Here is a 25726-nt window from a genome sequence, read left to right on the forward strand (position 1 = left end):
GGGCATGAAGAGCATTAGGTGCTGGCAGGGTGATGGGGAAGGTGAGACACAGGGTGTGTGGCCTCTAGGAGCTCATGCTTGATGGGTGGCCAGACTCTGGCCAAGTCATCAGAACCATGGAGAGGATTAAAGCAGAAGGGCATATGTCCAAACTGTCTATAGTGACAGGGGATGGCCTGACCTCAGTGGGTTGGAGAGGGGTTTTGTGAGGAAATTATGCTTCAGTTGCTAGAATAGTTAGCTAAGCAGAGAATGGCAGTGGTGGGAGTAGCAGAGCAGGTAGCGCTGTGAATGTTCTGAGGTGGTGGAAGCATCCTTAGTAATTCATAAATGCTAACCAGCCTTTCAGATACCTGCCAGTTAATCTTTACCATTAAATTTCAGGAAACAGGAGCACCCATCCTAACTGATGATGTTAGCCTGCAGGTGTTCATGGATCATTTGAAGAAGCTGGCTGTTTCCAGTGCTTGTTAAGCTAGAAGATGTGAGCAGAACATCAAAGAACACATTGAATTGTGTTCACAATTGCTGATAACGGCTTAAAAACATTCCTTTCATTTTTACTTGTGGGTTTTAATAAATAATCAAAGGAAGCATTGTATGTAACTCTTTAGATTATAATTTATTTGTATTCCTTAATTTGTGCCCCTTTTCCTGCATTATGAAATTGTAAGGTCATAAATGTTTTGGTACTTGTAGATGTTTATATACTTTTTGTATCCTAACTTTACTGTTACATAAAATCAAAGATAATGTATTTTGGCAACTTACTTAGGTGAAAATCATAATGATCAGACAGGAAATAAATCTGGATAAAGCAAGCACTGGCTAAAATAATGCTAATACAAATTTGATTTCCTGAAGTCTCTATGTGTGTATGTGTATGTTTTTAGTGACTCCCCCAAGAGGTATTACCTGAACTTAATCCTCATTTTCTGTCTAAATGTTAAGTGAGGGAAAGGTTGAAATATGTGAAACTTGATCATCAAGGCAGAGCTGTCTGGAGTGCACTGTCCCTAACTCACATGTGAACAGCCCAGCCCAGGTGGCTGCTGGGGATCAGTGGCCCTAACAGAGTGATAATGCGGTTATCTTGGGCAAAAAGTAAAACAACTTAAACAGGTACTGTTTTTTGTTTTTTTTTTTAATCAAAGTAGTATATGCATGGTTTTAAAAAATAAAACAACATATCCTAAAGAACTTTATAGTAACGGTTCCCTCCACTCCCTGAGCCTAGACCTACTCTTTGGAGGTGGCTGGTTTTAGCCTTTCTTTTCAAGTTATTTGTTGATGTTATCAGTGTTAGCCAGTGTCTCTCAATTCCCATTTTCCAGAATGAGGACCTTTCTCTGTACCATCCAGTTTTGATGGACTATACCTTTATTTTTATATTATCAAAGTTGGTAAAATTTACATTCTGACCTGTTACCATAGTTATGTCTTTTGTCTCAAAGTTCATTCTGAAAGTTGAAAACGAATAAAGATCATTTATATAATTGTGATAATGTTAACAATGTCCTTGTTCGAGTCAGGTAGTATTACATTTTTCTCCATGGGTTTGCTGTCTCAGTCCCTACACCATTTGAAGGAAAATGTTCCCAGTGACAAAATCAGTCACTTACATTCTTATGTTCTAGCACTCCTCGGTTTGCTTCTTTTTTGCATCATAACTTCGTGTATTTGTTGTTTTCCCTAGAGTTTCTAATTTGGGGGGTGAGGTGATTTTTTAAAATTTTATTTATTTATTTGAGAGAGAGAGCGTGAGAGGAGGGAGGGTCAGAGGGAGAAACAGGGAGACCAATGCAGGTACTCAATCCTGGGACTCCAGAATCATGACCTGAGCCAAAGGCAGTCACCCAATGAACTGAGCCACCCAGGTGTCCTGAAGTCCATTCTTTAGAGATAACTGATCTCCTCTTTAATCACAGCCCAATTGCTGTGACAAGTCATCCAGGAATTTGTTTTGTTTGGAAGCCTGGGTTAGTTCTACAATTCCTTTAATCCCATAAGTCATTTGCTATCTTAAGTTACATGGGAGATAATTCACTGAATCTATTCTGTCTTCATACTTAGCTTTGCCGAGTGTAAAATTCTAGGCCCAAAAGAATTTTCTCTCAGAACTTTGAAACTATTTTTTCATTCATTTGACAAATAATTTTTCAGTATTTGCTATGTATGGAGTGTCTTACAGACACTGAGTATGTAGCCAATAAAACAAATATCTGCCCTGGTGGAGCATATATTCTAGTTAGGGAAGACCAACAAAAAAAAATTAGAAGTAAATTACATGATTTATTAGAAGGTACTGAGTCCTATGTAGAAAAACAAAGCTGGAAACTCCTATCAATTGGATGTTGGGCCATCTGGATTGATTCTTACTTGTATTTTGAATTTTTTTTTTAAAGATTTTATTTATTTATTTGACACAGAGAGATCACAAGCAGGCAGAGAGGAAGGGAAGCAGGCTCCCTACCGAGCAGAGACCCCGACACAGGGCTCGATCCCAGGACACGGGGCTCGATCCCAGGACCCTGGGATCATGACCTGAGCCGAAAGCAGAGGCTTTAACCCACTGAGCCACCCAGGCACCCCCCACCTTTTTTTTTTTTTAACAGATTTTCATTTATATGACACAGAGGGGGAGAGGGAGAGAGAGAGAGAGAGAGCACACAAGCATGAGGAACAGCAGGCAGAGCGAGAAGAAGGCTCCCCACTGACCAAGGAGCCCAATGTGGGACTCCATCCCAGGACCCCTGGATCATGACCTGAGCCAAAGGCAGACGCTTAACCAACTGAGCCATCCAGGTGTCCCACTTTGTTTGTTTTTTTTAAGATTTTATTTACTTGTGTGTGTGTGTGTGAGAGAGAGCAAGCGTGGGTGAGTGTACAAGTGGGGGGGAGGGGCAGAGGGAGAAGTAGACTCCCCACTGATCAGGGAGCCTGATGCAGAACTCAATCCCAGGACCCTGGGATCATGACCTGAGCCGAAGGCAGACACTTAACCAACTGAGCCACCCAGGGGTCCCCAGTTCAATGAGTTTTGACAGATGTGTACACTCATGAAACCACCATCATCATACAGAACTTTTCTATCCCCCCCGTTGGTTTCCTTAGTAGGCAACTGCTAGTCAACTTTGTCCCACTGTATATTAGTTTGTTTCTAGAGTTTTGTCTACTTTCATTTGTGTCTGGCTTCTTTCACTTAGCATAATCCATTTGTGATTCCCCCATGTAGCTGCATGTATCAGTAATTCTTTTTATTACCAAGTTGTGTATCACTTCTCATTTATCCATTCACCAGATGATGGTGATTTGGGTTGTTTCCCTTTTTTGGCTGTTATGACTAAAGCTCTGTGAAAGTCCATCTACATGTCTGTGTGGATATGTTTTCATTTCTTTTGGATAAATTACTAGGAATGGAATGCCTGAATAATATGGTAGGTATATGTTCAACTTTTTAAGAAACTTTCAGTATTGCAAAGAGGTTGTGATTTTTTTTTGTTTGTTTGTTTAAAGATTTTTTTATTAAATTTTTTATTTATTTTCAGCATAACAGTATTCATTGTTTTTTCACCACACCCAGTGCTCCATGCAATTTGTGCCCTCCCTAATACCCACCACCTGGTTCCCCCAACCTTCTGCCCCCCGCCCCTTCAAAACCCTCAGGTTGTTTTTCAGAGTCCATAGTCTCTCATGGTTCACCTCCCCTTCCAATTTCCCTCAACTCCCTTCTCCTCTCCATCTACCCTTGTCCTCTATATTATTTGTTAGGCTCCACAAATAAGTGAAACCATATGATACTTGACTCACTCTGTTTGACTTATTTCACTCAGCATAATCTCTTTCAGTCCTGTCCATGTTGCTACAAAAGTTGGGTATTCGTCCTTTCTGATGGAGGCATAATACTCCATAGTGTATATGGACCACATCTTCCTTATCCATTCATCCGTTGAAGGGCATCTTGGTTCTTTCCACAGTTTGGCGACCGTGGCCATTGCTGCTATAAACATTGGGGTACTGATGGCCCTTCTTTTCACTACATCTGTATCTTTGGGGTAAATACCCAGTAGTGCAATTGCAGGGTCATAGGGAAGCTCTATTTTTAATTTCCTGAGGAATCTCCACACTGTTCTCCAAAGTGGCTGCACCAGTTTGCATTCCCACCAACAGTGTAAGAGGGTTCCCCTTTCTCCACATCCTCTCCAACACACGTTGTTTTCTGTCTTGCTAATTTTGGCCATTCTAACTGGTGTTAAGGTGGTATCTCAATGTGGTTTTGATTTGAATCTCCCTGATGGCTAGTGATGATGAACATTTTTTCATGTGTCTGGTAGCCATTTGTATGTCTTCATTGGAGAAGTGTCTGTTTCATTTATTTATTTGACAGACAGAGATCACAAGTAGGCAGAGAGACAGGCAGAGAGAGGAGGAAGCAGGCTCCCCGCCAAGCACAGAGCCCGATGCAGGGCTCAATCCCAGGACCCTGGGATCATGACCTGAGCCGAAGACAGAGGCTTTAACCCACTGAGCCACCCAGGCGCCCCGAGGTTGTGATGTTTTATGTTTCCACCAGTTAAGAGGTCTGATTGCTCCAAATCCTTACAACTCTTGGTATTCTTTTTTTTTTTAAGATTTTATTTATTTATTTGACAGAGATCACAAGTAGGCAGAGAGGCAAGCACAGAGAGAGGGGGAAGCAGGCTCCCCTCCAAGCAGAGAGCCCAACGCAGGGCTTGATCCCAAGACCCTGGGACCATGACCCAAGCCAAAGGCTGATGTCCCAACCCACTGAGCCACCCAGGCACCCCAACTCATGGTATTCTTAATATAAATATAAATTTTAGTCATTTTAATAGGTGTATAATTGTGTCTTGTGGTTTTAATTTGCATTTCTGCGATGACTAATGATGTCCCTGTGCTTATTGGCCATTAGTATATCTTTTTTAAAAAAGATTTTATTTATTTGACAGAGAGAGAGATCACAAGTAGGCAGAGAGGCAGGCAGAGAGAGGGGGAAGCAGGCTCCCCGCTGAGCAGAGAGCCCGATGTGGGGCTTGATTCCAGGACCCTGAGATCATGACCCCAGTCAAAGGCAGAGGCTTAACCCACTGAGCCACCCAGACACCCCATTTGTATATCTTCTTTTGTTAAGAGTTTGCTCAAATTTATTGCCTGATTCTTAGTAGGGTTGTCTTCTTAATAATTGAATTGTAAGTTGTACTTTTATATTCTGGATAGAAATCCTTGGTCAAATATAGGTATTTGAATATTTTGTGGCTTGTTTAATTTTCTTAACTGTGACTTCTGAAGAACAAAAGTTTTAATTTTGAAAAAGTCCAATTTACCAGTATTTGTTTTATGGTTCATGCTGTCTGTATTCTAAAAAATTCTTACCCAACCCAAGGTGGCAAATTTTTCTCCTGTGTTTTCTCCTAGGTTTGTAGTTTTAGCTTTTGCATTTAAGCCTAGATCCATTTAGAGTTAAATTTTTGTGTATGGCAAAACAATTTCTAAAGGGTGGGAGAATTTGAAAGAGCCCTGAAGGACACAGAGATACGGAAGAAAATTATGTTTCTGAAGCTATGAAAGGAGCAGGTATGGTCAATGGTGTCAAATGCTTTAGAGATAAAATTTGACTATGGCTGAAAAGTAGTTACTGGATATGGCGATTTACTGAATGTCCATGCTATGCCAAATACATCGCTTCTGCTCTCAAAGTTAATTTGGTCTGTTGGAGTGGTGGTAGATTATGCTTTGAATTTAGAAACTTATGGTTAAGAGAAAAGTTGGAAGGCAGGCAGAGTCAAAGGAGATGTGTTTTTGAGATGTGGGTAGAGTTACAGCGTAATCCCGAGGAGGCAGTAAAGCATAAGACCCAGACCCAGTGGAAAGATCAACTTTGACTAGAGGGGACCCAAGGCTCATCCGGACTGGGTTCTAGAAAGAAAAGTGGGGAAAGCTTCGGGGGTAGACAGGCATTCTCGCATATCTGGGAGCCGCAGGAGGAGTGGACTTAACCTTTACAAATACCATCTGAATCCTGTGTAAGGCAGGTGTTACAATTTTCCACGGAGAAGCTCGTTCAGAGAAATTGTCAATTGGTGTCACGTGGTAGGCGAGGCTGTTCCTCAGCAGCGCGGCCCGGAAGCCCCCAGAACCCTACACCTTAGGGTCCAAGTCCCGGGCGCGACTTTCGGGACTACACGCCCCAGGATGCATCGGGGCCATTGCAGGAAGTGGCCTCCCGGAATCGGCTCTCCATTGGAGGCGGCGGCGGTTGTGACGCGCCGGCAGAAAGGCCCGCCTCTACCCTGGGCCTCCCGGAGTCGAAACCCTTCCCGACCTGCATAATGCGCCCGGATCAGGCCACATCTTGGTACCGACGGATGTCCGTGCTATATGGGTTGGGCGCTTGGACCACTCTGGGCTCCTTGTTTTATTTAGGCCGGAAAAAGCACAAGCCACCAGGTACGACCCTCCGGCAGCCTTCGGTGGGGCGTCCTGATAGGGTCACAGAAGCGGCTTCGCTGTGCCGCAGGCACCGGGTTTATTCTGCAAAACCATTGTCGCGAGCAATTCGCTGTAGGGGAATCTGCCCGGAACTACCTTTTCAATCCTCCTATCTGCTTCTTGTTTGTTTATTTGACGAATCTGGGGAAGATTCCAGAGGGAATGTCAAAAACACTGGACGATGATTTATTTAAAGAGGCGATGCCTCGGTGAGCCCGGTCGCAGTGGGCGAGCAGTTTCAGCACTTCCACCCGCCCGGTTAACGGGCGGAAGAGGAAATCCCCGAGCCTTCAGAGCTGTGCTGGAGATCTGTAGATGCCTGCAGCGGATTCTAGTTGCCTGGGGCTGAACGGGCGGAGTTGATGGGGCGGGACTTGCTAAGAGAGGGAAATATCCTAAAACTGCGGTTGTACAGATCTGAATGTACTAAAAGCCATTCGGAAAAGGAAACAGGAAAGCTGTTCTGTAAAATCCGTACTGAAGGTGACATTTGGCGTTGAAGATTATCAGCGGCCTGAAAGTACACGTTTCCAGTATTGAGCATTTAAACACGTTTCCGTGTCTATAGTGGTCATGTCATATTTATTTTTCTTTTTTCACGGGGAGAAAATAGTGTCAGGAATCTGGCGGGGGTAGGGGTGATTCCTACCTTAGTTTATTTTATTTCCTTCCAAGACTTAACTAATAATTTAAGGACTGCTGTCTTAAAAGGTAATAATTCAGGTGTTCCTTTCCCCCCCCACCCCAAAGGTGATGAAGTGGAGCAAAAGGATGTCCCAAGAAATGAATTGCTTGAGCCCCCGAAAGGGTTTTACTTGGAAACAATTGTCACATACAGGGAAGATTTTGTTCCAGTCACTGACAGGATCGTCAACTTTTTGAAATCGTGGACTGGTGGCCCTGGACGAGAATCGTGATTAACTGCGGAATGCTGAAAACCGGGACTTTGGTTCAGCATATGCATTTCATGGATGCCTTGATTTCCAATTTATGTTTATGAAAAGTGTATCCATTTAATTTAATTTTGCTGTAAAATATAAACACTCGTGGTATGCAATAAATATGTCCTTGAGGAAAAGTCAACTTGCATATTTCAGAGGTGTCCCTCAGTACTTACATGAGTGAAAAGGTGGAAGTGAAATTTCACATTGAGCTTCCCGTAAGCTGTTTTCTGAGACTGTTTCATGTAACTTTCTATTTCTCTCATGTTGCGGGCAAATAGGGCTTTAGCGGTGCTTTGAAGGTTATAATCACCTGATCGCCCACCTTCAGCCTGGGATTTATAGCAGCTCTTTAGGTACTGTTGGGTACTTGTGAAGTTTTTGTTTTGTTTTGTTTTTTAAGATTTTATTTATTTGACAGAGATGGCAAGTAGGCAGAGAGGCAGGCAGAGAGAGAGGGGAGGAAGCAGGCTCTCTGTGGAGCAGAGAGCCCCACACCGGGCTCGATCCCAGGACCCTGGGATCATGACCTGAGCCAAAGGCAGAGGCTTAACACACTGAGCCACCCAGGCGCCCCAGGAATGTAGCATCTTGAGCTTTACCCTAGACGTTTTGTGTCAAAACCTGGCATTTTTTTTTAATTTTTTAAAATTTTTTAAAAATTTATTTATTTGACAGAGATCACAAGTAGGCAGAGAGGCAGGCAGAGAGAGGGGGAAGCAGGCTCCCCGCTGAGCAGAGAACCTGATGCGGGGCTTGATCCCAAGACCCTGAGATCATGACCTGAGCCGAAGGCAGAGGCTTTAACCCACTGAGCCACCCAGGCGCCCCGGGAAGTATGTTTTAACTAGATTTTGTAACTCCTGAATTAAAGAGACTTGACCTTTTCACTAGGACCAGTACAGGTACCCCACATTCCTTCAGCAGATGTGGATTAAACCCCAACTGTGGGGGCACCTGGGTGGCTCAGTGGGTTAAAGCCTCTGCCTTCGGCTCAGGTCATGATCCCAGGGTCCTGGGATTGAGCCCCACATCGGGCTCTCTGCTCAGCAGGGAGCCTGCTTCCTCCTCTCTCTCTCTGTCTGTCTGCCTCTCCCCCTACTTGAGATCTCTGTCTGTCAAATAAATAAATAAAATCTTTAAAAATAAACAAACAAAATAAACAACTGTGGCTACCAGTATTCTAGACATGGGGGATACAAAGTCAGGACAACATGGGTTGTGCCCTAGAGTGCTGCACTGGTCTCTATTGTCTATTACCATCGCAAGTAAGAACCCCACACAAGTGAGCTTAAATCAGAAAGGAGGTGTTTATAAAAAATGTGTATGGACAGCTCAGAACTAAAGCCGAGTATGTTGAGGTCTTAGGAGAACCTGGTACCCCACTCAGGAAGGCAGCCACCCTCTCACTGAGCCTGCTTGGGCTCTTGTCTGCCTTGTTGCCTCTCTCGCTGCACACCAGCTTCTCTTCTCCCCAACCCCCATTCTGCAGCACTAGAGCTAGTCTGAGCAGCCTCTTCCCAAGCTGGTGTTTGGCTTCCACTCTTGTGAGACTCAGTCACTTTTTATTAGAGCCCTGCCCTGTGGATTACTGAGTATGCCTGAAAGGCATTCATGGGGCGTCAGGGTGGCTCAGTTGGTTGAGCAGGATAATTTAGGCACCGGAGAAAGAAATGTTAGAATAGGATTTGTGGTTAATGTTCTTTAGGGGGGTAAATACCTACACCTTGGTGTTTTGTTTATTTGTTTACCAGACAGGAATCACTTTTATCCTTATTGGCCAAAAATCCACAAGTTGATGTACAACTTCACGAGACCTAGGCTTTTTTTTTTTTTTTTTTTTAAGATTTTATTTATCGGGAACCTGGGTGGCTCAGTGGGTTAAAGCCTCTGCTTTCGGCTCAGGTCATGATCCCAGGGTCCTGGGATCGAGTCCCACATCAGGCTCTCTGCTCAGCAGGGAGCCTGCTTCCTCCTCTCTCTCTCTCTCTCTGCCTGCCTCTCTGCCTACTTGTGATCTCTGTCTGTCCAATAAATAAATAAAATCTTTAAAAAAAAAAAAGATTTTATTTATCTACTTGAGAGGTAGAGAGAGCATGAGATGGGGGGAGGGTCAGAAGGAGAAGCAGACTCCCCACCAAGCAGTAAGTCCGATGTGGGACTCGATCCTGAGAGTCTGAGATCATGGCCATGAGCCCAAGGCAGTTGCTTAACTATCTGAGCCACCCAGGCTCCCGAAACCTAGGTTTTTAATCACAGGTAAATGATAGGTCAAACAGAGGCATGTTCCCCCAGATACTTAAGGAATCTTTGAGTGGGCCTATAAAAGAACTCTTGGGCCCAATTCCAATTTGCGTGCATGTGTGCGTGTGTGTGTGTGGTGGGGGTCCAGGCACCACAGCAATTTTTGGGAACCAGCTGGGGGGGTTCTATGATTCAACTCCATTCTGACACTATCTACCCAGAGATAGCATCAGATTCCACAGGTCAAGGGCTCAGTCTTGCAAGACTGTCACCTCCCCCGCCAGATCACAGCCACAGCCCAGGTCCTCCTCACCTGTGCTTCTTCCTGTGGCAGTCAGCTTTTCCAATAACACCCTCCTTGGACTTGAGACACCAGTCTCAAGCCTAGGTTGTTACCTGTTCTTTTGACCCACCAGCTATAGATCGAAGTTTCCCATGACCCCTTCCTTGAGTTCAATTAATGTGCTAGAGCAGCTTATGGAACTCAGAGAAACATTTTACTGACTAGATGACAGAATGTTACTCGGGAGCAGACAGATGGGAGAGATGCACAGGGCAAGGTGTGGGGAAAGTTCCCTGTTCTCTTCCAGCATGCCTTTCTCCAACCTCCATGTGTTTACCAGCCAGGAATTTTTCAGAACCCTGTCCTGGTCCCCTGGGTGGCTCAGTTGGTTGATCGACTGCCATGGGCTCTGGTCATGACCCTGGAATCCCACGATCTAGTCCTACTTCAAGCTCCCCGCTTGGCGGGGAGTCTGCTTCTCTGCCTGGCCCTCCCCCATCTTGTGCTCTCTCTCTCTATCTCTCTCTCAAATAAATAAATAAAATCATAAAAAAAAAAAGAGCCCTGTGCTTTTGGGTTTTTATGGAGTCTTCGTTACAGAGGAATGAAGGATTAAATCCTGGGCCATTGGCAATGGAACTCAATCTCCCCGGGGGGTTAGGGTTGGGACTGAAAGTTCCCACCCTCTGGTCACATGATTGCGTCTCCTGACAACTAGCCTTCATCCTTTAGGTGGGGTCCAAAAGTCAGCTCATTAATGTAACAAAAGACATATTTATCACTCTCATCACTTTGGTAATTCCAAGAATTTTAGGAACTCTGTATCAGGAATAAAGGAAGACCAAATACATACTTCTTATTTCAGGTCACAATATCACTGCTTGTTAAACACAGTGCTCCGTAATGACATTAAATGTACTTGCTATCTTTCTTTTCACCTGATACTGCAAGTTTGGGAAAATTTTCCTTTACAGCATCCTGACAGAACTCCGTCATTGGCAGGCCAGGAGTCAGTGACTCCATCGCCAGGCCTGTCCAAAGACCATAATGAGTCAAGGGTCACATCCAAGATAAGGAGGTAATTTGAGTCGGTTTCGTGGAAGGGATCAAGCATGCATCGTGGGGGGTGGGGAAGGGTGTCTTTCTGGTGATATGATATCAGAGGACTATCTTGCCATAGTTTCCTATTTTTTCCATCACAGATTCACCATACACCAAAATGAACATGAGATTCTCCTGGACTTAGTTTCTTTTTAGAGAAGAAAATCGTACAATTTTGTACTGATGGCACCAGAAATATGACCAAGTGGCAGAAGTCAAAGAAGTAACAGAATTAAGGTTCTCCTAAGCATTAGAGATCCACCAGCTGGAGCTAAAAAAAAATCATGCTTTTTGGGGGGCACTGTGTCCAATGTGCTCTAGCACGCAGAGTGTTGGGCTTTAAACATTCAGGGGAGGGTCCTGTGTGAGGCTGAGTTGGCTAAGCAACTGCCTTTGGCTCAGGTCATGACCCTGGACTCCTGGGATCGAGTCCCGGAATGGAGTCCTGCATCAGGTTCCCTGTTCAGCAGGGAGGTCTGCTTTTCCATCTGACCTCCCCCCTTTCATGTTATCTCTCTCTCATTCTCTCTCTCAAATAAATAAAATCTTAAAAAAAAAAAAAAACAACATTCAGGGGAGCTCTGCTTCACCTCTCTGAATTAGACTTTTAAGATGAATTACATGATCTATCATTTCCAAAATGACAGATATGAGCCAGACAGAGATGATGGATATGTCATTGTAAAGATATGCTTATTTGCAGATTTGCCTCAAGATCAGTTTCTGAGAGCTGTATTACATTTACTCCTTGCCACAATCTGAAGAAGATATTCTTCCCAACTTTACAGATAAAAAGACAGAGGCTAAATGAGGTCTAACCATATTCCTAAGGTCACACAGGGAGTGGCAGAGATGGGACAGAAAGTGAGGTTTTTCAGAGGCTAAAGCTTAAGCTGTTGGCTTTATGCTAACTTCATCTCATAAAGCAGTGAGGGAGCTATTGATGACAAGCTTCGGAAAGAAATGCTGAAAACTTTTTGTTTTCCTAGAATCCAAATGCCAGAAAGCTCAAGTTACCAGATTGCTTTATGCTTTTGTGAGGGGCAGATAACAAGTGAAAAACTACCATCAGAGCTCTATTAAAAATAAAAGCCCAGTGAATTTTGGACCCCAAGTGAATTTAGTCCAGTGAATGTAACAGTTTGACTACATAGTCTATCCATTGGCTGTATTTATTTGCTGTCTAATAGAATGGTGGTTGATAATTTGAGACACAACAGCATCCCATATAATCATAGAAAGGTTGCATATGCAAAATGAATTTTTAGTATTAAATGTATTTTATTTATTTATTTATTTATGAGAGAGAGAGAGAGAGAGAGAGCGAGTACACACTACTGGAGGAGCAAGGAGGTGGCTGTGAGAAGTCAACCATTCCACCATTTGGATGAAGATGACTCCCAAGGAATGGCAGAAAAAAAAAAAAAACAAGGGAAACTTGGCTGGCTCAGTCAGTGGTGTGCGCAAGTCTTGATCTCAGGGTTGAGTTCGAGCCCCATGCTGGGTGCAGAGATTACTTAAAAATAAAATCTTTAAAAACAACAACAACAGCAACAACAGCAAAATGAATTGACTTGTCTGGCCCTGTGGAAGACCACACCGGTGCAGTGTTTTATGAGAAAAGAATCGATTTCTGTGCAATTCAAGGCACTGTTACTTGGGTCTCTGTTACAGCTGATGTAACTCCAAGCAAATCCCATTTCCTTATTTATTTATTTTAAAAAAATTTAACTTTCCATGATAGAAATATCTCCCCTACTTTTCTGAACCTCAATTCCTTTTGATGAAGAGGCATAATATCTACCCAGTCTGCTGACAGGGTTATGAGCTTCCACTGAGAAAGTGCTCCCTGCTGGGTGCCAGGGTGGCTCAGTCCGTTAAAAGCTGCTGCTTTTGGCTCAGGTCGTCATCCTGGGTCCTGGGGTGGAGCCCCACATTAGGCTCTCTGCCCAGTGAGGAGCTTGCTTCTCCCTCTACCCCTCCCCCTCGCTCATGTGCACTCTCTCTCTCTCTCTCTCAAATAAATTAAAAAAAAGAAAAGTGCTCTGTGTCCTTGCTACTATTAACAGGAGTAAACTATGTCTTAAGTAGTCCTGAGAAGCTGGTGTGAACACTTTCCAACTCTCAGTCAGTCCCCTCCTATAGTCCTCCACTGCTTGGCTCTTGGCACCCCAGGGACTTTGTCACATGATACTTGCCCATACGGCTTGCCCATAACGCCCAGACGTTAACATACGTCTTCAGCAGCACAGTTTAGCTGTGAGTATCAAAATGGAAAGTGGCATATCCTTTGATTCAGCAATCCCGCTTTCAATTTACGGAATTTACGGAGATAACTGAAAGGGTTCAGGCAGAAGCGTCTTCCATAAAACTTGCTCAACATGGCACTGAGCTGAAAACAGAGCCTCTCAGCTGAAAACAGAGCCTCTCGGTAGACACGGCTGACTGCTTTCCCTACATCCACTGCCTCCGTTCCTGCTTTATTACAGACCGGTGAGTCCACCCCATCCGTGCTCTAGGAGGACTGGCTCCATCCACAGGGCGGGGCCCGGCTGGTCCCGTGTTTCTCAAAGCGGGCACTGCCGGCACTGTGGATGGAACAATCCCGTTTGTGGGCTGCCACAGGTGTGGCAAGAGCCTCAGCATTTCAAATTCTCTGGTCATTAAATGCCAGTAACAACCTCCAGACATTGTTAGAGCTCCAGTCCCTCTCTTCACACACACCCCTCCTGTAACCCCCTGGGGGGCTGTATGCCCGGACGCAAGAACCTTTCGTCTCAGCCAATCGTGTGGGTGGGTGGGGATGGGGTGGGGTTAAGACCCATCTCCCTTTCAGCGATTGGGTCAAGCATGGTCATGTGATCTCATTCTGGCTAGCCAAGAGCGAGGGGCTTCCTGGCAAGATGTCCCAGCTTCAGAGGAAGGATCCGGAAGAGGTGGTTTATTGTACCTCGGGCTTTGGGCTTTGGGTAAAATCCCTAGAACAGCCACAGCCATACTATAAGTCTAGGGTACATTGTTAATCAAAGAGCTATATTCACACTCTTATTCATTGAACAATATTATCTGAGCTCTGGGTGCTGTGTTAGATGCTTCGGATACAAGGGTATCGCCTTGTGATACAAGGGTATCTCACGCTTGTGAGAGACATGAATGATCAGAACACAGCCTAACAGGCACTAGAGTAATTGAAAGTTGCCAGAGTATGGGGGCACCTGGGTGGTTCAGTTAAGCCTCTGACTTTGGCTCAGGTCTCCATCCCAGTCCTGGGATCCAGTCCGGGTGCAGGCTCCCTGCTAAGCAGGAACTCTGCTTCTCCCTCTGCCCCTCCCCCTGCTCGTGCTCTCTCTCTTTCTCTCTAAGTAATTAAATAACGTTAAGAGAGAAACAGAGAGAGAGAGAGAGAGAGAGAGAGAGAGAGAGAGAAAGTTGCCAGAATATGAGGGAAGAACCATGGGATGGTGCTGGGAAATAATGGGGAACAGGGACGCTTTAGTCTCTGTGGTCAGAGAAATTCTGTCTGAGGAGAAAGCCTTTGAGCTGAAAACCTGAAGGAGAGGAGCAAGATGTACGAAGAATAGGGGGAGAATATACCAGATGGAGGACCAGCGCCTGCTGAGGTGCTGAGGTAGGAACAAATGGATTTGCTTGAGGGATGTAGAGAAGACCACCATCTGGAAAAAGGAGAGTATATACTCTAGGAATATCACTTTTATTTCTCCGTGGAGAATGGATTGAAGCGGGAAACAATGTGGCAGTAGGGAGACAAGTGAGGGAGCCGTGGTAGAAATCCCGGTGAGAGATCACAGGGAGCATGTGACAGGATGAAATGGTGGTGGAGAGAAGAGGGCACTTGGGGGTATGTTTTGGAGAGTGAGAAGATTTGTTGATGGACTAGATACCTGGGGAGAGGGAAAGGGGGCAACCATGAGTCACTTATGACTCTAGTAAACGTTGGAGCCATTTATTTAGATAGGGATGACCCAGGTGGTGGAGTATGGAGGGCTTGTGGAGTTCTAACACCAACCGCTGTACTGCAATTTGGTTCTGGCACTAAGCATGCAGGCTTAGCTCCCACCCAGCAAGTTTAAGGGGCATGTTCCCAGCAAGGCTGCTTTTCAGATTCCAGGTTCATTTCAGGGGTCCCCAGGTCATCTGTATTTATAACCAACAGGCTGTAAATTTGGGAGTTTCTGTGACTCCCTCAAGTTTGATAATTTGCCACAATGACTCACATGATGGGTCTTTCTGGTGACCAGCTCTCCATTTGAACTGATTTAATAGCATAAGGTCAGAGGTGATCAAGGGGCATGAAGAACAAACCCACTCCTATCACATGGGAGATTCTGAGGACTTTAGAAGCTGTGTGCCAGAAACCCAGAACAAAGATCAGACACATTCTTTGTTATTCAACAGGGTTGGAAATCCTGAGTTCCTTTTAAAATCTATTCACTTTGTGACATGGGTGACTCATGGAAATGGAGATGTGAAGAAGGTATTTGGAAGCACAAACTCACAGGAGATATCTGGAGCAGAAATGAAAATGGGAGAGGTGGTGGCACGAAACTGGAATTTTAAATATGAGAATGGAGAGGAAAAACCAGAGTGCACAGGGCCCTGAAGGCTTGTCACATGCAAAGTGGAGTGGAGGAAGACAGGGAAAGGAGGGAACCCTGGGGAGAGTGGCAACTGAGAAAGCAAAGGAGAAGGTATGCAGCGGGGAGGAGGTCCTTCCAAGGGCAGAAGCCCCTGGTGTTGACCTTTCCGAGTTCACTAAATGCAAAAAAGAATTTGGGTGTTTGGGTATGTTTTTAGAACCTTAAGATTTTTATTTTTAAGGAATCCCTACACCCAACATGGGCCTCAAACTCACAACCTTGAGATCAAGAGTCACATGCTCTACTGACTGAGCCAGCCAGGAGCCCCTAAAACTTTTATTTTGAAATTTCCAACTTACGGAAAACTAAGGTCCCTTCCCTTCCAAACTGCCAATATTTTATTTCATTTGGTTTATCACTCACTGTATTTTCTCTGTATATATTATTTTTCTCCAAACCATTTGAGAGTAAATTGCAGATATCATGTGCCTTTACCTCTAAATACTTTGGTGTGCATTTTCTATAAACAAGGATTTTCTCTTACATACAAATCAGGAAATTAATATTTATTTAATGCCATTATCAAATCCAACAGTTCTCAAAGTGTCCCTCTAGAGGACTTGTGATTGCCAACTCTTTCTATAATAATATACAGATAATATACATAATATACAATAATATACAGATAATATACGTAATATACAATAATATACAGATAACAATAATTGCCTTTTTCACTGTTACTCCTTCAGGAGTGTACAATGGGGATTTCCAGAGGTTCCATGGTGTGTAATAACCTCATTGCTCTACTGTTAACATATAATGAATTTATTATTGTTGTTTTTGAATGTATTATAAATCAATGTTCAACGATTTTTCTTTGCTGTAATTTCTAATACAGTAAATCTTTTTAGATATAACCTAGATAAACAAAAGTATTTAGAGTATTCAATAATTTTTAAGAATGTAGAGGGGTAGGGACGCCTGGGTGGCTCAGTTGGTTGAGTGGCTGCCTTCGGCTCAGGTCATGATCCCAGCGTCTTGGGATCGAGTCCCACATCGGGCTCCTTGCTCGGCAGGGAGCCTGCTTCTCCCTCTGCCTCTGCCTGCCACTCTGTCTGCCTGTGCTCGCTCGCTCTCTCTCTCTCTAACAAATAAATAAATTTAAAAAAAATTAAAAAAAAAAGAAAAAGAATGTAGAGGGATATTGACATCAAAATGTTTGAACTATGCTGATTAAATGTAAAAAAACATCAAATTTTAAGTTTTTCTCACTCTTAGGTTCTCTGGTTGGGTCTGAGAATTAAGCTGACAAAGACAGATTAACGGGAGAAAAGTACACAAACCTAATTACAAGACACGGAGCCTTCACAAGAAAATGTTGCTCAAAGAAACAGACTTGTGTATTCCTATGCTATTTTTGATGGAGAGTGGACATCATGGAGGAATATAATAAGTCAAGGAGTATGAGGTAAGCATAGTAAACCAGGGGGAACTTAGCAAGGTCTCTTTGTTCTTGCCATCCCTTTGTCTTTGCAGATCAAGTTGTAGGGAGGGCACACAAGGATTTACTACTGGTTTCAGGAGAGAAGGGTGATGGGACGTTCAAAGTGACTTTTCTGATCCTGCTGCTTTCTCAAGCTTTTCTGATCCTGCTGCTTTCTCATACTCTGTTATGGTATTCGATATGCCAAGGTGCCATATTTTGGGAGTAGCCTGCTCTGAATGTCATCACTCTACACCCATTAATGCTATTAGAGGGCTTGGAGAAGAAGGCATGCTGAAACGGGCTTATTTTAAAATTTTATTTTTTTATTTATCTTAAGATTTGAGACAGAGAACAAGACAGCCACAGAGAACATGAGCAGAGGTGAGGGGAGGGGAGAGGCAGAGGGAGAGGGAATAGCAAACTCCTAGCTTGATTCTAGGACCTTGAGATCATGCCCTTAGCAGAAGGCAGACACTGAACCCACTTAGCCACCCAGGCGCCCCTGAAAGGGGCTTATTTTTCTCAGCGATAATAATTTGTTAGGGTAATACTTGTACAGTCCTTTGCGGCTTTCGAATGATTTTTACACAGTCTATTTTATTTAAATCTAACAACCCTGGGTGGGGGAAGCTGCTAAGTATTAGTATTAGAGGAATTAGAATGACAGGCTCATAGATCTGTGCAACTGCCATGGCATGGCTAAGTCATATGAATACTTACATACCGTAGTTAAATAGCTATTTTAGGAAGCAGATTCTATTTTGTCTGGTTTTTGAGAAGACACCGAGGCAGGAAGACAAGGGAAAAGGAATTTGGGAGCATCGGGACAGAGGGGTGGACGGGTGGCAGGAGAAACACAGTATTGAGATTCAGGACAAAACTGGGATTTAGGGATGATTGGCTCTTAGGTCGGGAATGTGAGAAACACAGCTGCCGCCTGGGCAGGGCCTGAGTCTGTGTTTGGGGTGGGGACCCGGCGGGGGTTTCAGGATCCGGTGGGGGCCTAGGCCCACCTGTGGCTGGGGCGGGACCGAGGGAGGGGCGGGACCTATCACCAGGTGGGCGTGACCGACGCGGGCGGGGCCGACCTGTGGATGGGCGTGGCCGACGTGGCCGTGTCGCCGCCAACCGGGTCGGACCGGGCTGTTCTGCGCGCTTCCTGGTGTCACCCGCAGAGGGCGCCGGCGGTCGAGCTGCCTGCAGAGTAGCGAGGCCGGAAGGAGCGCGGCGCCGCCCCGCTCGCCCAAGCCGCCGCCATGAAAGCCGTGGTGCAGCGCGTCACCCGGGCCAGCGTCACAGGTCAGTCGGGCGGGGCCGGGGTCGGGCCCGGGAGGAGCCACCCCTGACCCCGCGTCCGGCAGTCCCCGGCTGCCCCGGCGAGGGTTCCCCCGGGCCGTCCCCGAGGCTGCTGCAGCCGCTGCGGGCCCTGGCGAGCTCGCCCCTGCAGCACGGAATCTCCGGGTTGGCTCCGGGCACCGCCGCGGCCATGGAGCAGTCCACGTGCCCCGCGGGCCCTGGCGCGGCCCTGGCTGCAGGGTTCTTCTTTGGGTTCATGATAAACGCGGCTTATTATCGTGTTGTTTTTGTTTTGTATTGTCTTGTTTTGGGTCCCGAGTACCGGGTGGCCGAACCTCCGAACATCCCCATGGCCCGTTCTTCGGTGGAGTGTTGCACAAACAACACGTAGGCAGCATTTCCCGAGCAAGGACACCACCATCCGCCCCTTACAACGTTCTATTTTAAATTTCCCATTTTTGCCCATTGTTTACAGGTCCCAATTTTTATGGAGCTTGACTGCCAATAAAATGCACAGATAAGAGTTGTTCGTATGGATGAGTTCTGACAGTTGTGCACACCCACGTGACCGCCCAGACTCGATACAGAATGATCCCCGCCCCCAGGACACCTCTCTTTCTCACTTCTCTAACCCTGCAGAGATGGGGGTCAGAATCTAAAGAATTTTGGATCCATTATTTGTTTGCCACCAGTTTCTTGTGGACCAGGCCACCCAGCCATTTGTCATTGCTGGATCACTGTAGTCTAGTTTGAACATCAGAGATCCAGATGATGAATGTATATAAGGCAGTCGTTTTAAAAAGTCAAACCAAGATAAAAAGATGTTAAAAATTTTTTTTAATGACTAATACTAGATTGTATTCTAGTCTTCTGGGTTTTTTTTTTTTCTTTTCTTTTTTTCATACTTAGAGTATTGTCTCAGCCCAAGTAATTCCAGATATCCTTTTCTTCAGCCAGTCCACACCTACTATGTGTTCTTGGGTCCACAAAAGTATAGATTTAAAAACAAAGCAACAAAATTCCCTAAAGGAACAACCAAACCCAGCAAAACCATGTATTTAGATCTGAGAGTCTAATTTTCAGTGCTGCCTAATGATTTCTAAGCTGTTCTGTTAACTGGTTTTGAATATGGTCCTGGAGTAATAGGGAACAGAATAGCTTTGGGATTTATGGGCTTTTTAAAACAAAGTTTTTTGGCCTTTCAGTTAATATTTAAATTAACTAAAATGGGAAATTAATAGATGAAAAGATTTTTTGCTTTTTTCAGCAAAATCTTGCATTCAGCTCTATGTGGTCATCACCAACAGTGAGTGAACTTTGAGGAAATTAAGTTCTGATCTTCTCTTGCACTCTTCATTCTGCTGATCTGACATATTGAGAACATGTATTTTGTGAGATTTGCTGAATAGTTTGAATGATTTTAATTTGCTATTTAAATTGGGTGCTTTTAGTTAAAAAACAGCAAACCTGCATATTAAAAAAGAGAAGCGTATTTAAAAAAAAGAGAAGGGTATTTAAAAAAAAAGAAGGGTATTAATTGTGGGAAATTGTTAAATAAAATGGAATTCTCTCTCAGTGCTGGAGGGAACTTCAGGTTAGCCAGGCCTTCTAGCTGAACTGTAGTGGAAAGATTTTCTGATTTCTTTAGAACGTGACTGGCTTCACTGAAACGTGGTTGTACATGAATGGCGTTTTATTATGGGGGTTTTAAAATGCCACTTTCAATTTTATGGTTGGGACAGAGGATAATAGGAGTCATATCTTAGTATGTGGCGGACTCAATGAGATTGGTCAAGTACATTTTGATGTCTTAGCGTGGTTATTGTGATAATCTTAATTTTAAAACCGTTATTATGGAACATTTTGAACATGTTCATTTGGTTACTCAGGCGGCAAAGTGTGGTAACTCTCATGTCCTATCATTCAGCTTCAGCAGCTAAAATCTGAATAGAATCATGTAATGTTGGGAAGGGGATCTAAAATGGGCTTGAATGAGTTAATTTGAGAGGTTGTGAATTCTTCTTGAAGTAGAGGTCAGTGGTGATGCCAGTATGCATGGGAAATTGACCGAATATCTCAGGTCTTTTCTAGCCCTGTGATCTGTTGTCTAAAATGGTGATTTTCTAGTTTTTTTTCCCCTTGGAAATTAATTTGTCAATAATAAAAGAACCCTTTGGGTCTCCTAGTTCTTCTACTTGTCCCTGGAGGGGGGAGCAAAACTACTCAAAAATAGGAGAGGAGACTATGTTATAGATAGACTTTGGGGCATAATTTGTTTCTTATTAAGACAGTAATAGATTATAAAAATGTTGAAACTCTTCAAAAATTTTTTAAAAAAAATTTTATTTATTTATTAGAGATCGAGAGAGCGTCAAAGAGACAGAGGGAGAGGGAGAAGCAGGCTCCCCGCTGAGCAAGGATTCCCCTCTGGGACCATGACCTGAGCCAAAGGCAGATGCTTAACTGACTGAGCCACCCAGGTGCCCCCGCCCCCTTTAAAAACTTAAAAAAAAATTTTTTTTTTATTTGAGAGAGAGCATGAGAGAGTGGCTGAGGGAGAGGGAGAAGCATGAAACTCTTCAGGTAGTGATTTGAATCACTTTGAATCGTGATTCTACTTTTTCGAATCTATTTCAGAAAAGATTTAGAGGGATGAATAGGCGGAGCAGGGAGAATTCTTAGAGCAGTGAAATTACTACTCTGTATGATACTGTAGTGGTGGATACATGTTAATGTATATTTGTCCAAGTCTATAGAATGTACAACACAAAGAGTGAACCGGAATGTAAACTGTGAACTTTGTGTGATAATGATGTGTCAGTTCGGGTTTATCAGTTTTAACAAATGCACCCCTGTGGTGGGGGATGTTGACAATGGGGAAGTGATGCATGTATGGGGGCAGTGAGTATAGTACCTTTTTCTTTTTTTAAAGAGGTTGTGGAGCAGAGGGAGAGGGAGAGAGAATCTTAAGCAGGCTCCATGACCAGGGGCAGAACCGGATGCAAGGCTCGATCTCATGACCCTGAGATCATGACCTGAGCAGAAATCAAGAGTTGGACACTGAACCGATTGAGCCACCCAGGCAACCTGAATCTCTGTATCTTTGCTCAGTTTTGTTGTGAACTTAAGGCTGCTCTAAAATGTAAAGTCTAAAGTCTATTATACAGAGGTTTCCCCCACAGTGTTATTTACTGAAGTGAGAATTTTGAAACAAACCATATATCTAGCCAAATAGGAAGGTTAGTTGGTCCAGTGGATAGATTGTAACTATTCCACTTGATGGGATGTCACTATTAAAAGATGTTTAGGAGGGGCGCCTGAGTGGCTCAGTGGATTAAGCCTCTGCCTTCGGCTCAGGTCATGATCTCGGGGTCCTGGGATTGAGCCCCACATCTGGCTCTCTGCTCAGTGGGGAGCCTGCTTCCCCCTGTCTCTCTGACTACTTGTGATCTCTGTCTGTCTGTCTGTTTCTCTCTCTCTCTCTCTGCACCAAATAAATAAATAAAATCTTTAAAAAAAAAAGATGTTTAGGAAAAGCTTATAACATGAAAAAATCTTTATGCACTGTTAAAAGATGGGACACAAAAATTTATGTATAATATTATTACAGTATTTGAAAACAAATATGGAGTAAAACCTATGGATAGAGAAAATATCAAAAGGAAATCATTGAGGGGTTCCTGGGTGGCTCAGTTGGTTAAGCGTCTATCTTTGGCTCTGGTCATGAGTCCAGGGTCCTGGGATTGAGCCCTGCATTGGGCTCCCTGCTCAGTGGGGAGCCTGCTTCTCCCTCTGTCTGCCTTTCCTCCTGCTTGTGCTCTCTCTCTGATAAATAAATGAATAAAATCTTTTTAAAAATTTTTTTAAAAAAGGAAATGATTGAAATATCAAAGTGCTTGTCTTTAGTGTTCTTTTTTTCCTTCCTGTTTCTTATATTTTCTAAATTTTCTGTAATGCTTCTGCATTAATTTAATGGTGGCTATAACTGAATAACCATTATATTTAAGCTTTTAAAACATAACCGTGGAAAATTTTAAAAATATATTATTGATATTATAAGAAAATAATGACTTCTTTAGAGAACAAATAAAGCCAGAAACGTTTTCTAAAGCAACACAAACAAGCCAACCACCCCAATTGTTTACTGGTTATTTCAGGATAGATTATTTCTGTTTCAGCTTCTGAGTCATTGGCTCAAAGGACTGTAAATCACTCATGGTCCATTATAAGCAAAGCAGTGCAGAAGAAAATACTTTTTAGCATAGAAAGAAGAGAAATTAAGTTTTACTGGTATTTGGGTTGGAATGTGTTGATGCTGATACTCCCCTGGAGTCTGCATGTCATGTGGTCCCTTGTCAGGTGAAGGAAGAGGGGGGTTTCTCATTCTTTCCTTAGCTTGCAGGATATGACAACACTTTTCAGTCTATGATGACTTGTCAGGTATATTTATAGATAATATTATCCAGCAGAAGCAAACAGGAGAATGTCAGAGTCTACCCTTCTCCTGATTGGAACTTTAGGCTAATAGATGGTAAAATAACAAGACATCAGTAATCTAATGAGAGTTGGGAAAAAGTTGGCCAAAAATGGGCACCTGAGTGGCTCAGTCAGTTTGGTGTCTGCCTTCGGCTCAGGTCATGATCTCAGGGTCCTGGGATTGAGGCCCGCATTGGGTTCCCTGCTTAGCTGGGAGTATGCTTCTCCCTTTTACTCTCCCTCTGTGTTCTTTCTCTCTCAAATAAATAAATAAAATCTTTCAAAAAAGTTAAAAAGGTGGCCAAAAATTTTGAAAGTTATAAAGATTTAACATTTGAAGTATGGATTTAGGTTCACCATCATAACGATAGATCTTGGCCTAAGAACTGTGCTAAGCACTGAGATACTGCATCATAGTAGGGAAGTGTACATTTGACTATAAATACATACACAAATGTTTGGAATATATATTCACAGATTTGTTTATTTGTGGGTGAGGTGCATGATTGAAAGGGATTTGGAGGTCATTGGCTTAGAATACAAAGTTTAGTACCAAACTGGGAAATAATAGAAGTTTGCTGACTTGAAGCTTAAGTTGTATTTATTTAATTATTTTATTTAAAAAGATTTATTTATTTATTTTAGAGAAGTGGGGGGGGGGCAGAGGAAGAGGGAGAGAGTCTCGAGCTCTGGAGCCTGACACAGGGTTTGATCCCATGACCCCAAGATCATGACCTAAGCCAAAACCAAAAGTCGGATGTTGACTGACTGCACCACTCAGGCACCTTGAAGCTTATCTTTTATTCATTTATTTTTTATTTATTATTATTATTTTCTAATGTTTCTTTTTTTTTTTTTAAGATTTTATTTATTTATTTGACTGAGAGAGAGAGCACACAAGCAGGGGGAGCAGCAGGCTGAGGGAGAGGGAGGAGAAGCAGCCTCCTTGCTGAGCAGGAAGCCTGGTGTGGGGCTTGATCCCAGGACCCTGAGATCATGACCTGACCTGAAGGCAGCCGCTGAATTGACTGAGCCACCCAGGTGCCCCGAAGCTTACCTTTTATACTATGGTTTTTATGTACAAAGTATTTATCTTTTTGTAGTAAGTAGAAAAATTATTTCTTTATTTTTCTGACATGAATATCTGTTACTTTGTGCTGTCTCTATATTGTGTTACCATATTTGCTGATTCCCAAGAAAAGAGGGTATCTCCTTTCAGAGAATTAATACTGGATTAATAATTAATTAAAGCTGAATTCTCTTGGGAGGAAAACTCTGTTCTGTTTTTACAGAATGGCATATTCTGCCATGGAAAGTTTAAGGTGTCTTACCCATGGTATCACAGATGAAAGTATGGTCCTAAAATTTGGCTTAGTGGTTGTTCATTTAAGAACTCATTCATTCCAGATAAAAAAATCAGAATGGGGTGTCTGGGTGACTCAGTTGGTTAAGCTACTGCCTTTGGTTCCCTGCTTGGTGGGGAGTCTGCTTCTCCCTCTGACCCTACCCCTCTCGTGCTCTCTTTCTTTCATTCTCTCTCTCTTAAATAAATAAAGAAAATCTTAAAAAAATCAGAATGGACATAAATCTTGATTATCTTACTGCATTTATGAAACTCATTTTTAAAATATATTTTAAAAATTTTATTTGTTTACTTGTTTATTAGAGAAAGAGCGCTCAAGAGATGGGAACATGAGTGGGGTTGGTGAGGGGCACAGGGAGAAGCAGACTCTCTGCTGAGCCGGGAGCCTGATGTGGGGTTTGATTCCAGGACTCTGGGTGCCATCCAGGCGCCCCTATGAAACTCATTTTTGAGTACCTACTGACTTTGTCAAAGAAGTTATAAGAAGTATGTGTGATGTTTAAACATTCCTTTGGTTACTTAAAAGTGCGTCATGGCATCTGTTTCGTTCTGAGTCTTTTTAACTTTTTGTTTCCTTTCTAGTTGGAGGAGAGCAAATAAGTGCTATTGGACGGGGCATCTGTGTGTTGCTGGGTATTTCTCTGGAAGATACACAGAAGGAAGTGGAACACATGTAAGAGGCGCATTTTGAAGTCATTGCTATCTGAATGGGATGTGTAATGGTTCTATTTCTATATTTCTGTCTACTTGCCTACGTACTGACCTTTCTAAATTATATATATACGTACACTGGAACTTTTTTTTTTTTTAATTTTATTCATTTATTTGACAGAGAGAGAGATCAAAAGTAGGCAGAGAGGCAGGCAGAGGGAGAGAGGGAAGCAGGCAGGCTCCCTGCTAAGCAGCGAGCCTGATGTGGGGCTCGAGGGGCTTGATCCCAGGACTGTGAGACCATGACCTGAGCTGAAGGTGGAGGCTTAACCCACTGAGCTACCCAGGTTCCCCATATACACTGGAACTTTGATAGTATTTTATTCCTATGAAGTGAGCTTCTGTTATCTGTGTCCCACTGATGTAATAGGGTTATCTCCATGTTTCAGATGAGGAAATTAGTCTTCCTCAGGAGAGGAAGACTAATTTGTCAGGTGACACCCCCTAAGTTAGTGGCAGAGCTGGAACCCTGTGGCCTTGGTCCCTATTTGTTCCTTTATCCTGAACCATTCTCTTAATGCAGAACTGAACTTTTCTTGATTTCTCTTTCCAGTTTGAGCAGTATGATCTGGGCACCATTTATGCATTTAAAAAATGCTCAGTTGACCATTGTACGCGTAGCATCTGGAGCTCAGACAGATAAATTACTTGCCTAAGATCATGAATGCCTATGTAGCAAAAAGCCTGAATTCACGTTAGATTCTAGGTTCCCTG

At 43.4% G+C, this 25726-nt stretch overlaps 3 protein-coding genes across 5 annotated transcripts in view; all 3 read left to right on the top strand.

Moving 5' to 3' along the window:
- The window catches only part of SEC23B (SEC23 homolog B, COPII coat complex component), a 45111-nt gene extending 43602 nt beyond the window's left edge, over nt 1–1509 (top strand). For both annotated transcript variants that reach the window (XM_080814767.1, XM_080814768.1), the window contains exon 20: nt 385–1509. In XM_080814767.1, the coding sequence (XP_080670893.1) occupies nt 385–474 (90 nt within the window). In that variant the 3' untranslated portion in view covers nt 475–1509. The remainder of the gene's footprint in view (nt 1–384) is intronic.
- A 4808-nt stretch (nt 1510–6317) lies between these two features.
- On the top strand, nt 6318–7585 carry SMIM26 (small integral membrane protein 26). The gene is made up of 2 exons (XM_080814073.1): nt 6318–6468; nt 7261–7585. Exons 1-2 carry the CDS (start codon nt 6351–6353, stop codon nt 7425–7427), a joined length of 285 nt encoding a protein of 94 aa, XP_080670199.1. The 5' UTR covers nt 6318–6350; the 3' UTR covers nt 7428–7585.
- Nucleotides 7586–18258: 10673 nt separating this feature from the next.
- The window catches only part of DTD1 (D-aminoacyl-tRNA deacylase 1), a 175099-nt gene continuing 167631 nt past the window's right edge, over nt 18259–25726 (top strand). For both annotated transcript variants that reach the window (XM_080814070.1, XM_080814071.1), the window contains exons 1-2: nt 18259–18465; nt 24884–24974. In XM_080814070.1, coding sequence (XP_080670196.1) covers nt 18423–18465; nt 24884–24974 — 134 coding nt within the window. In that variant the 5' untranslated portion in view covers nt 18259–18422. The remainder of the gene's footprint in view (nt 18466–24883; nt 24975–25726) is intronic.

The sequence above is a fragment of the Martes martes genome (genome assembly GCF_963455335.1).
Source record: "Martes martes genome assembly, chromosome: 9".
NCBI classification, from domain to species: domain Eukaryota; kingdom Metazoa; phylum Chordata; class Mammalia; order Carnivora; family Mustelidae; genus Martes; species Martes martes.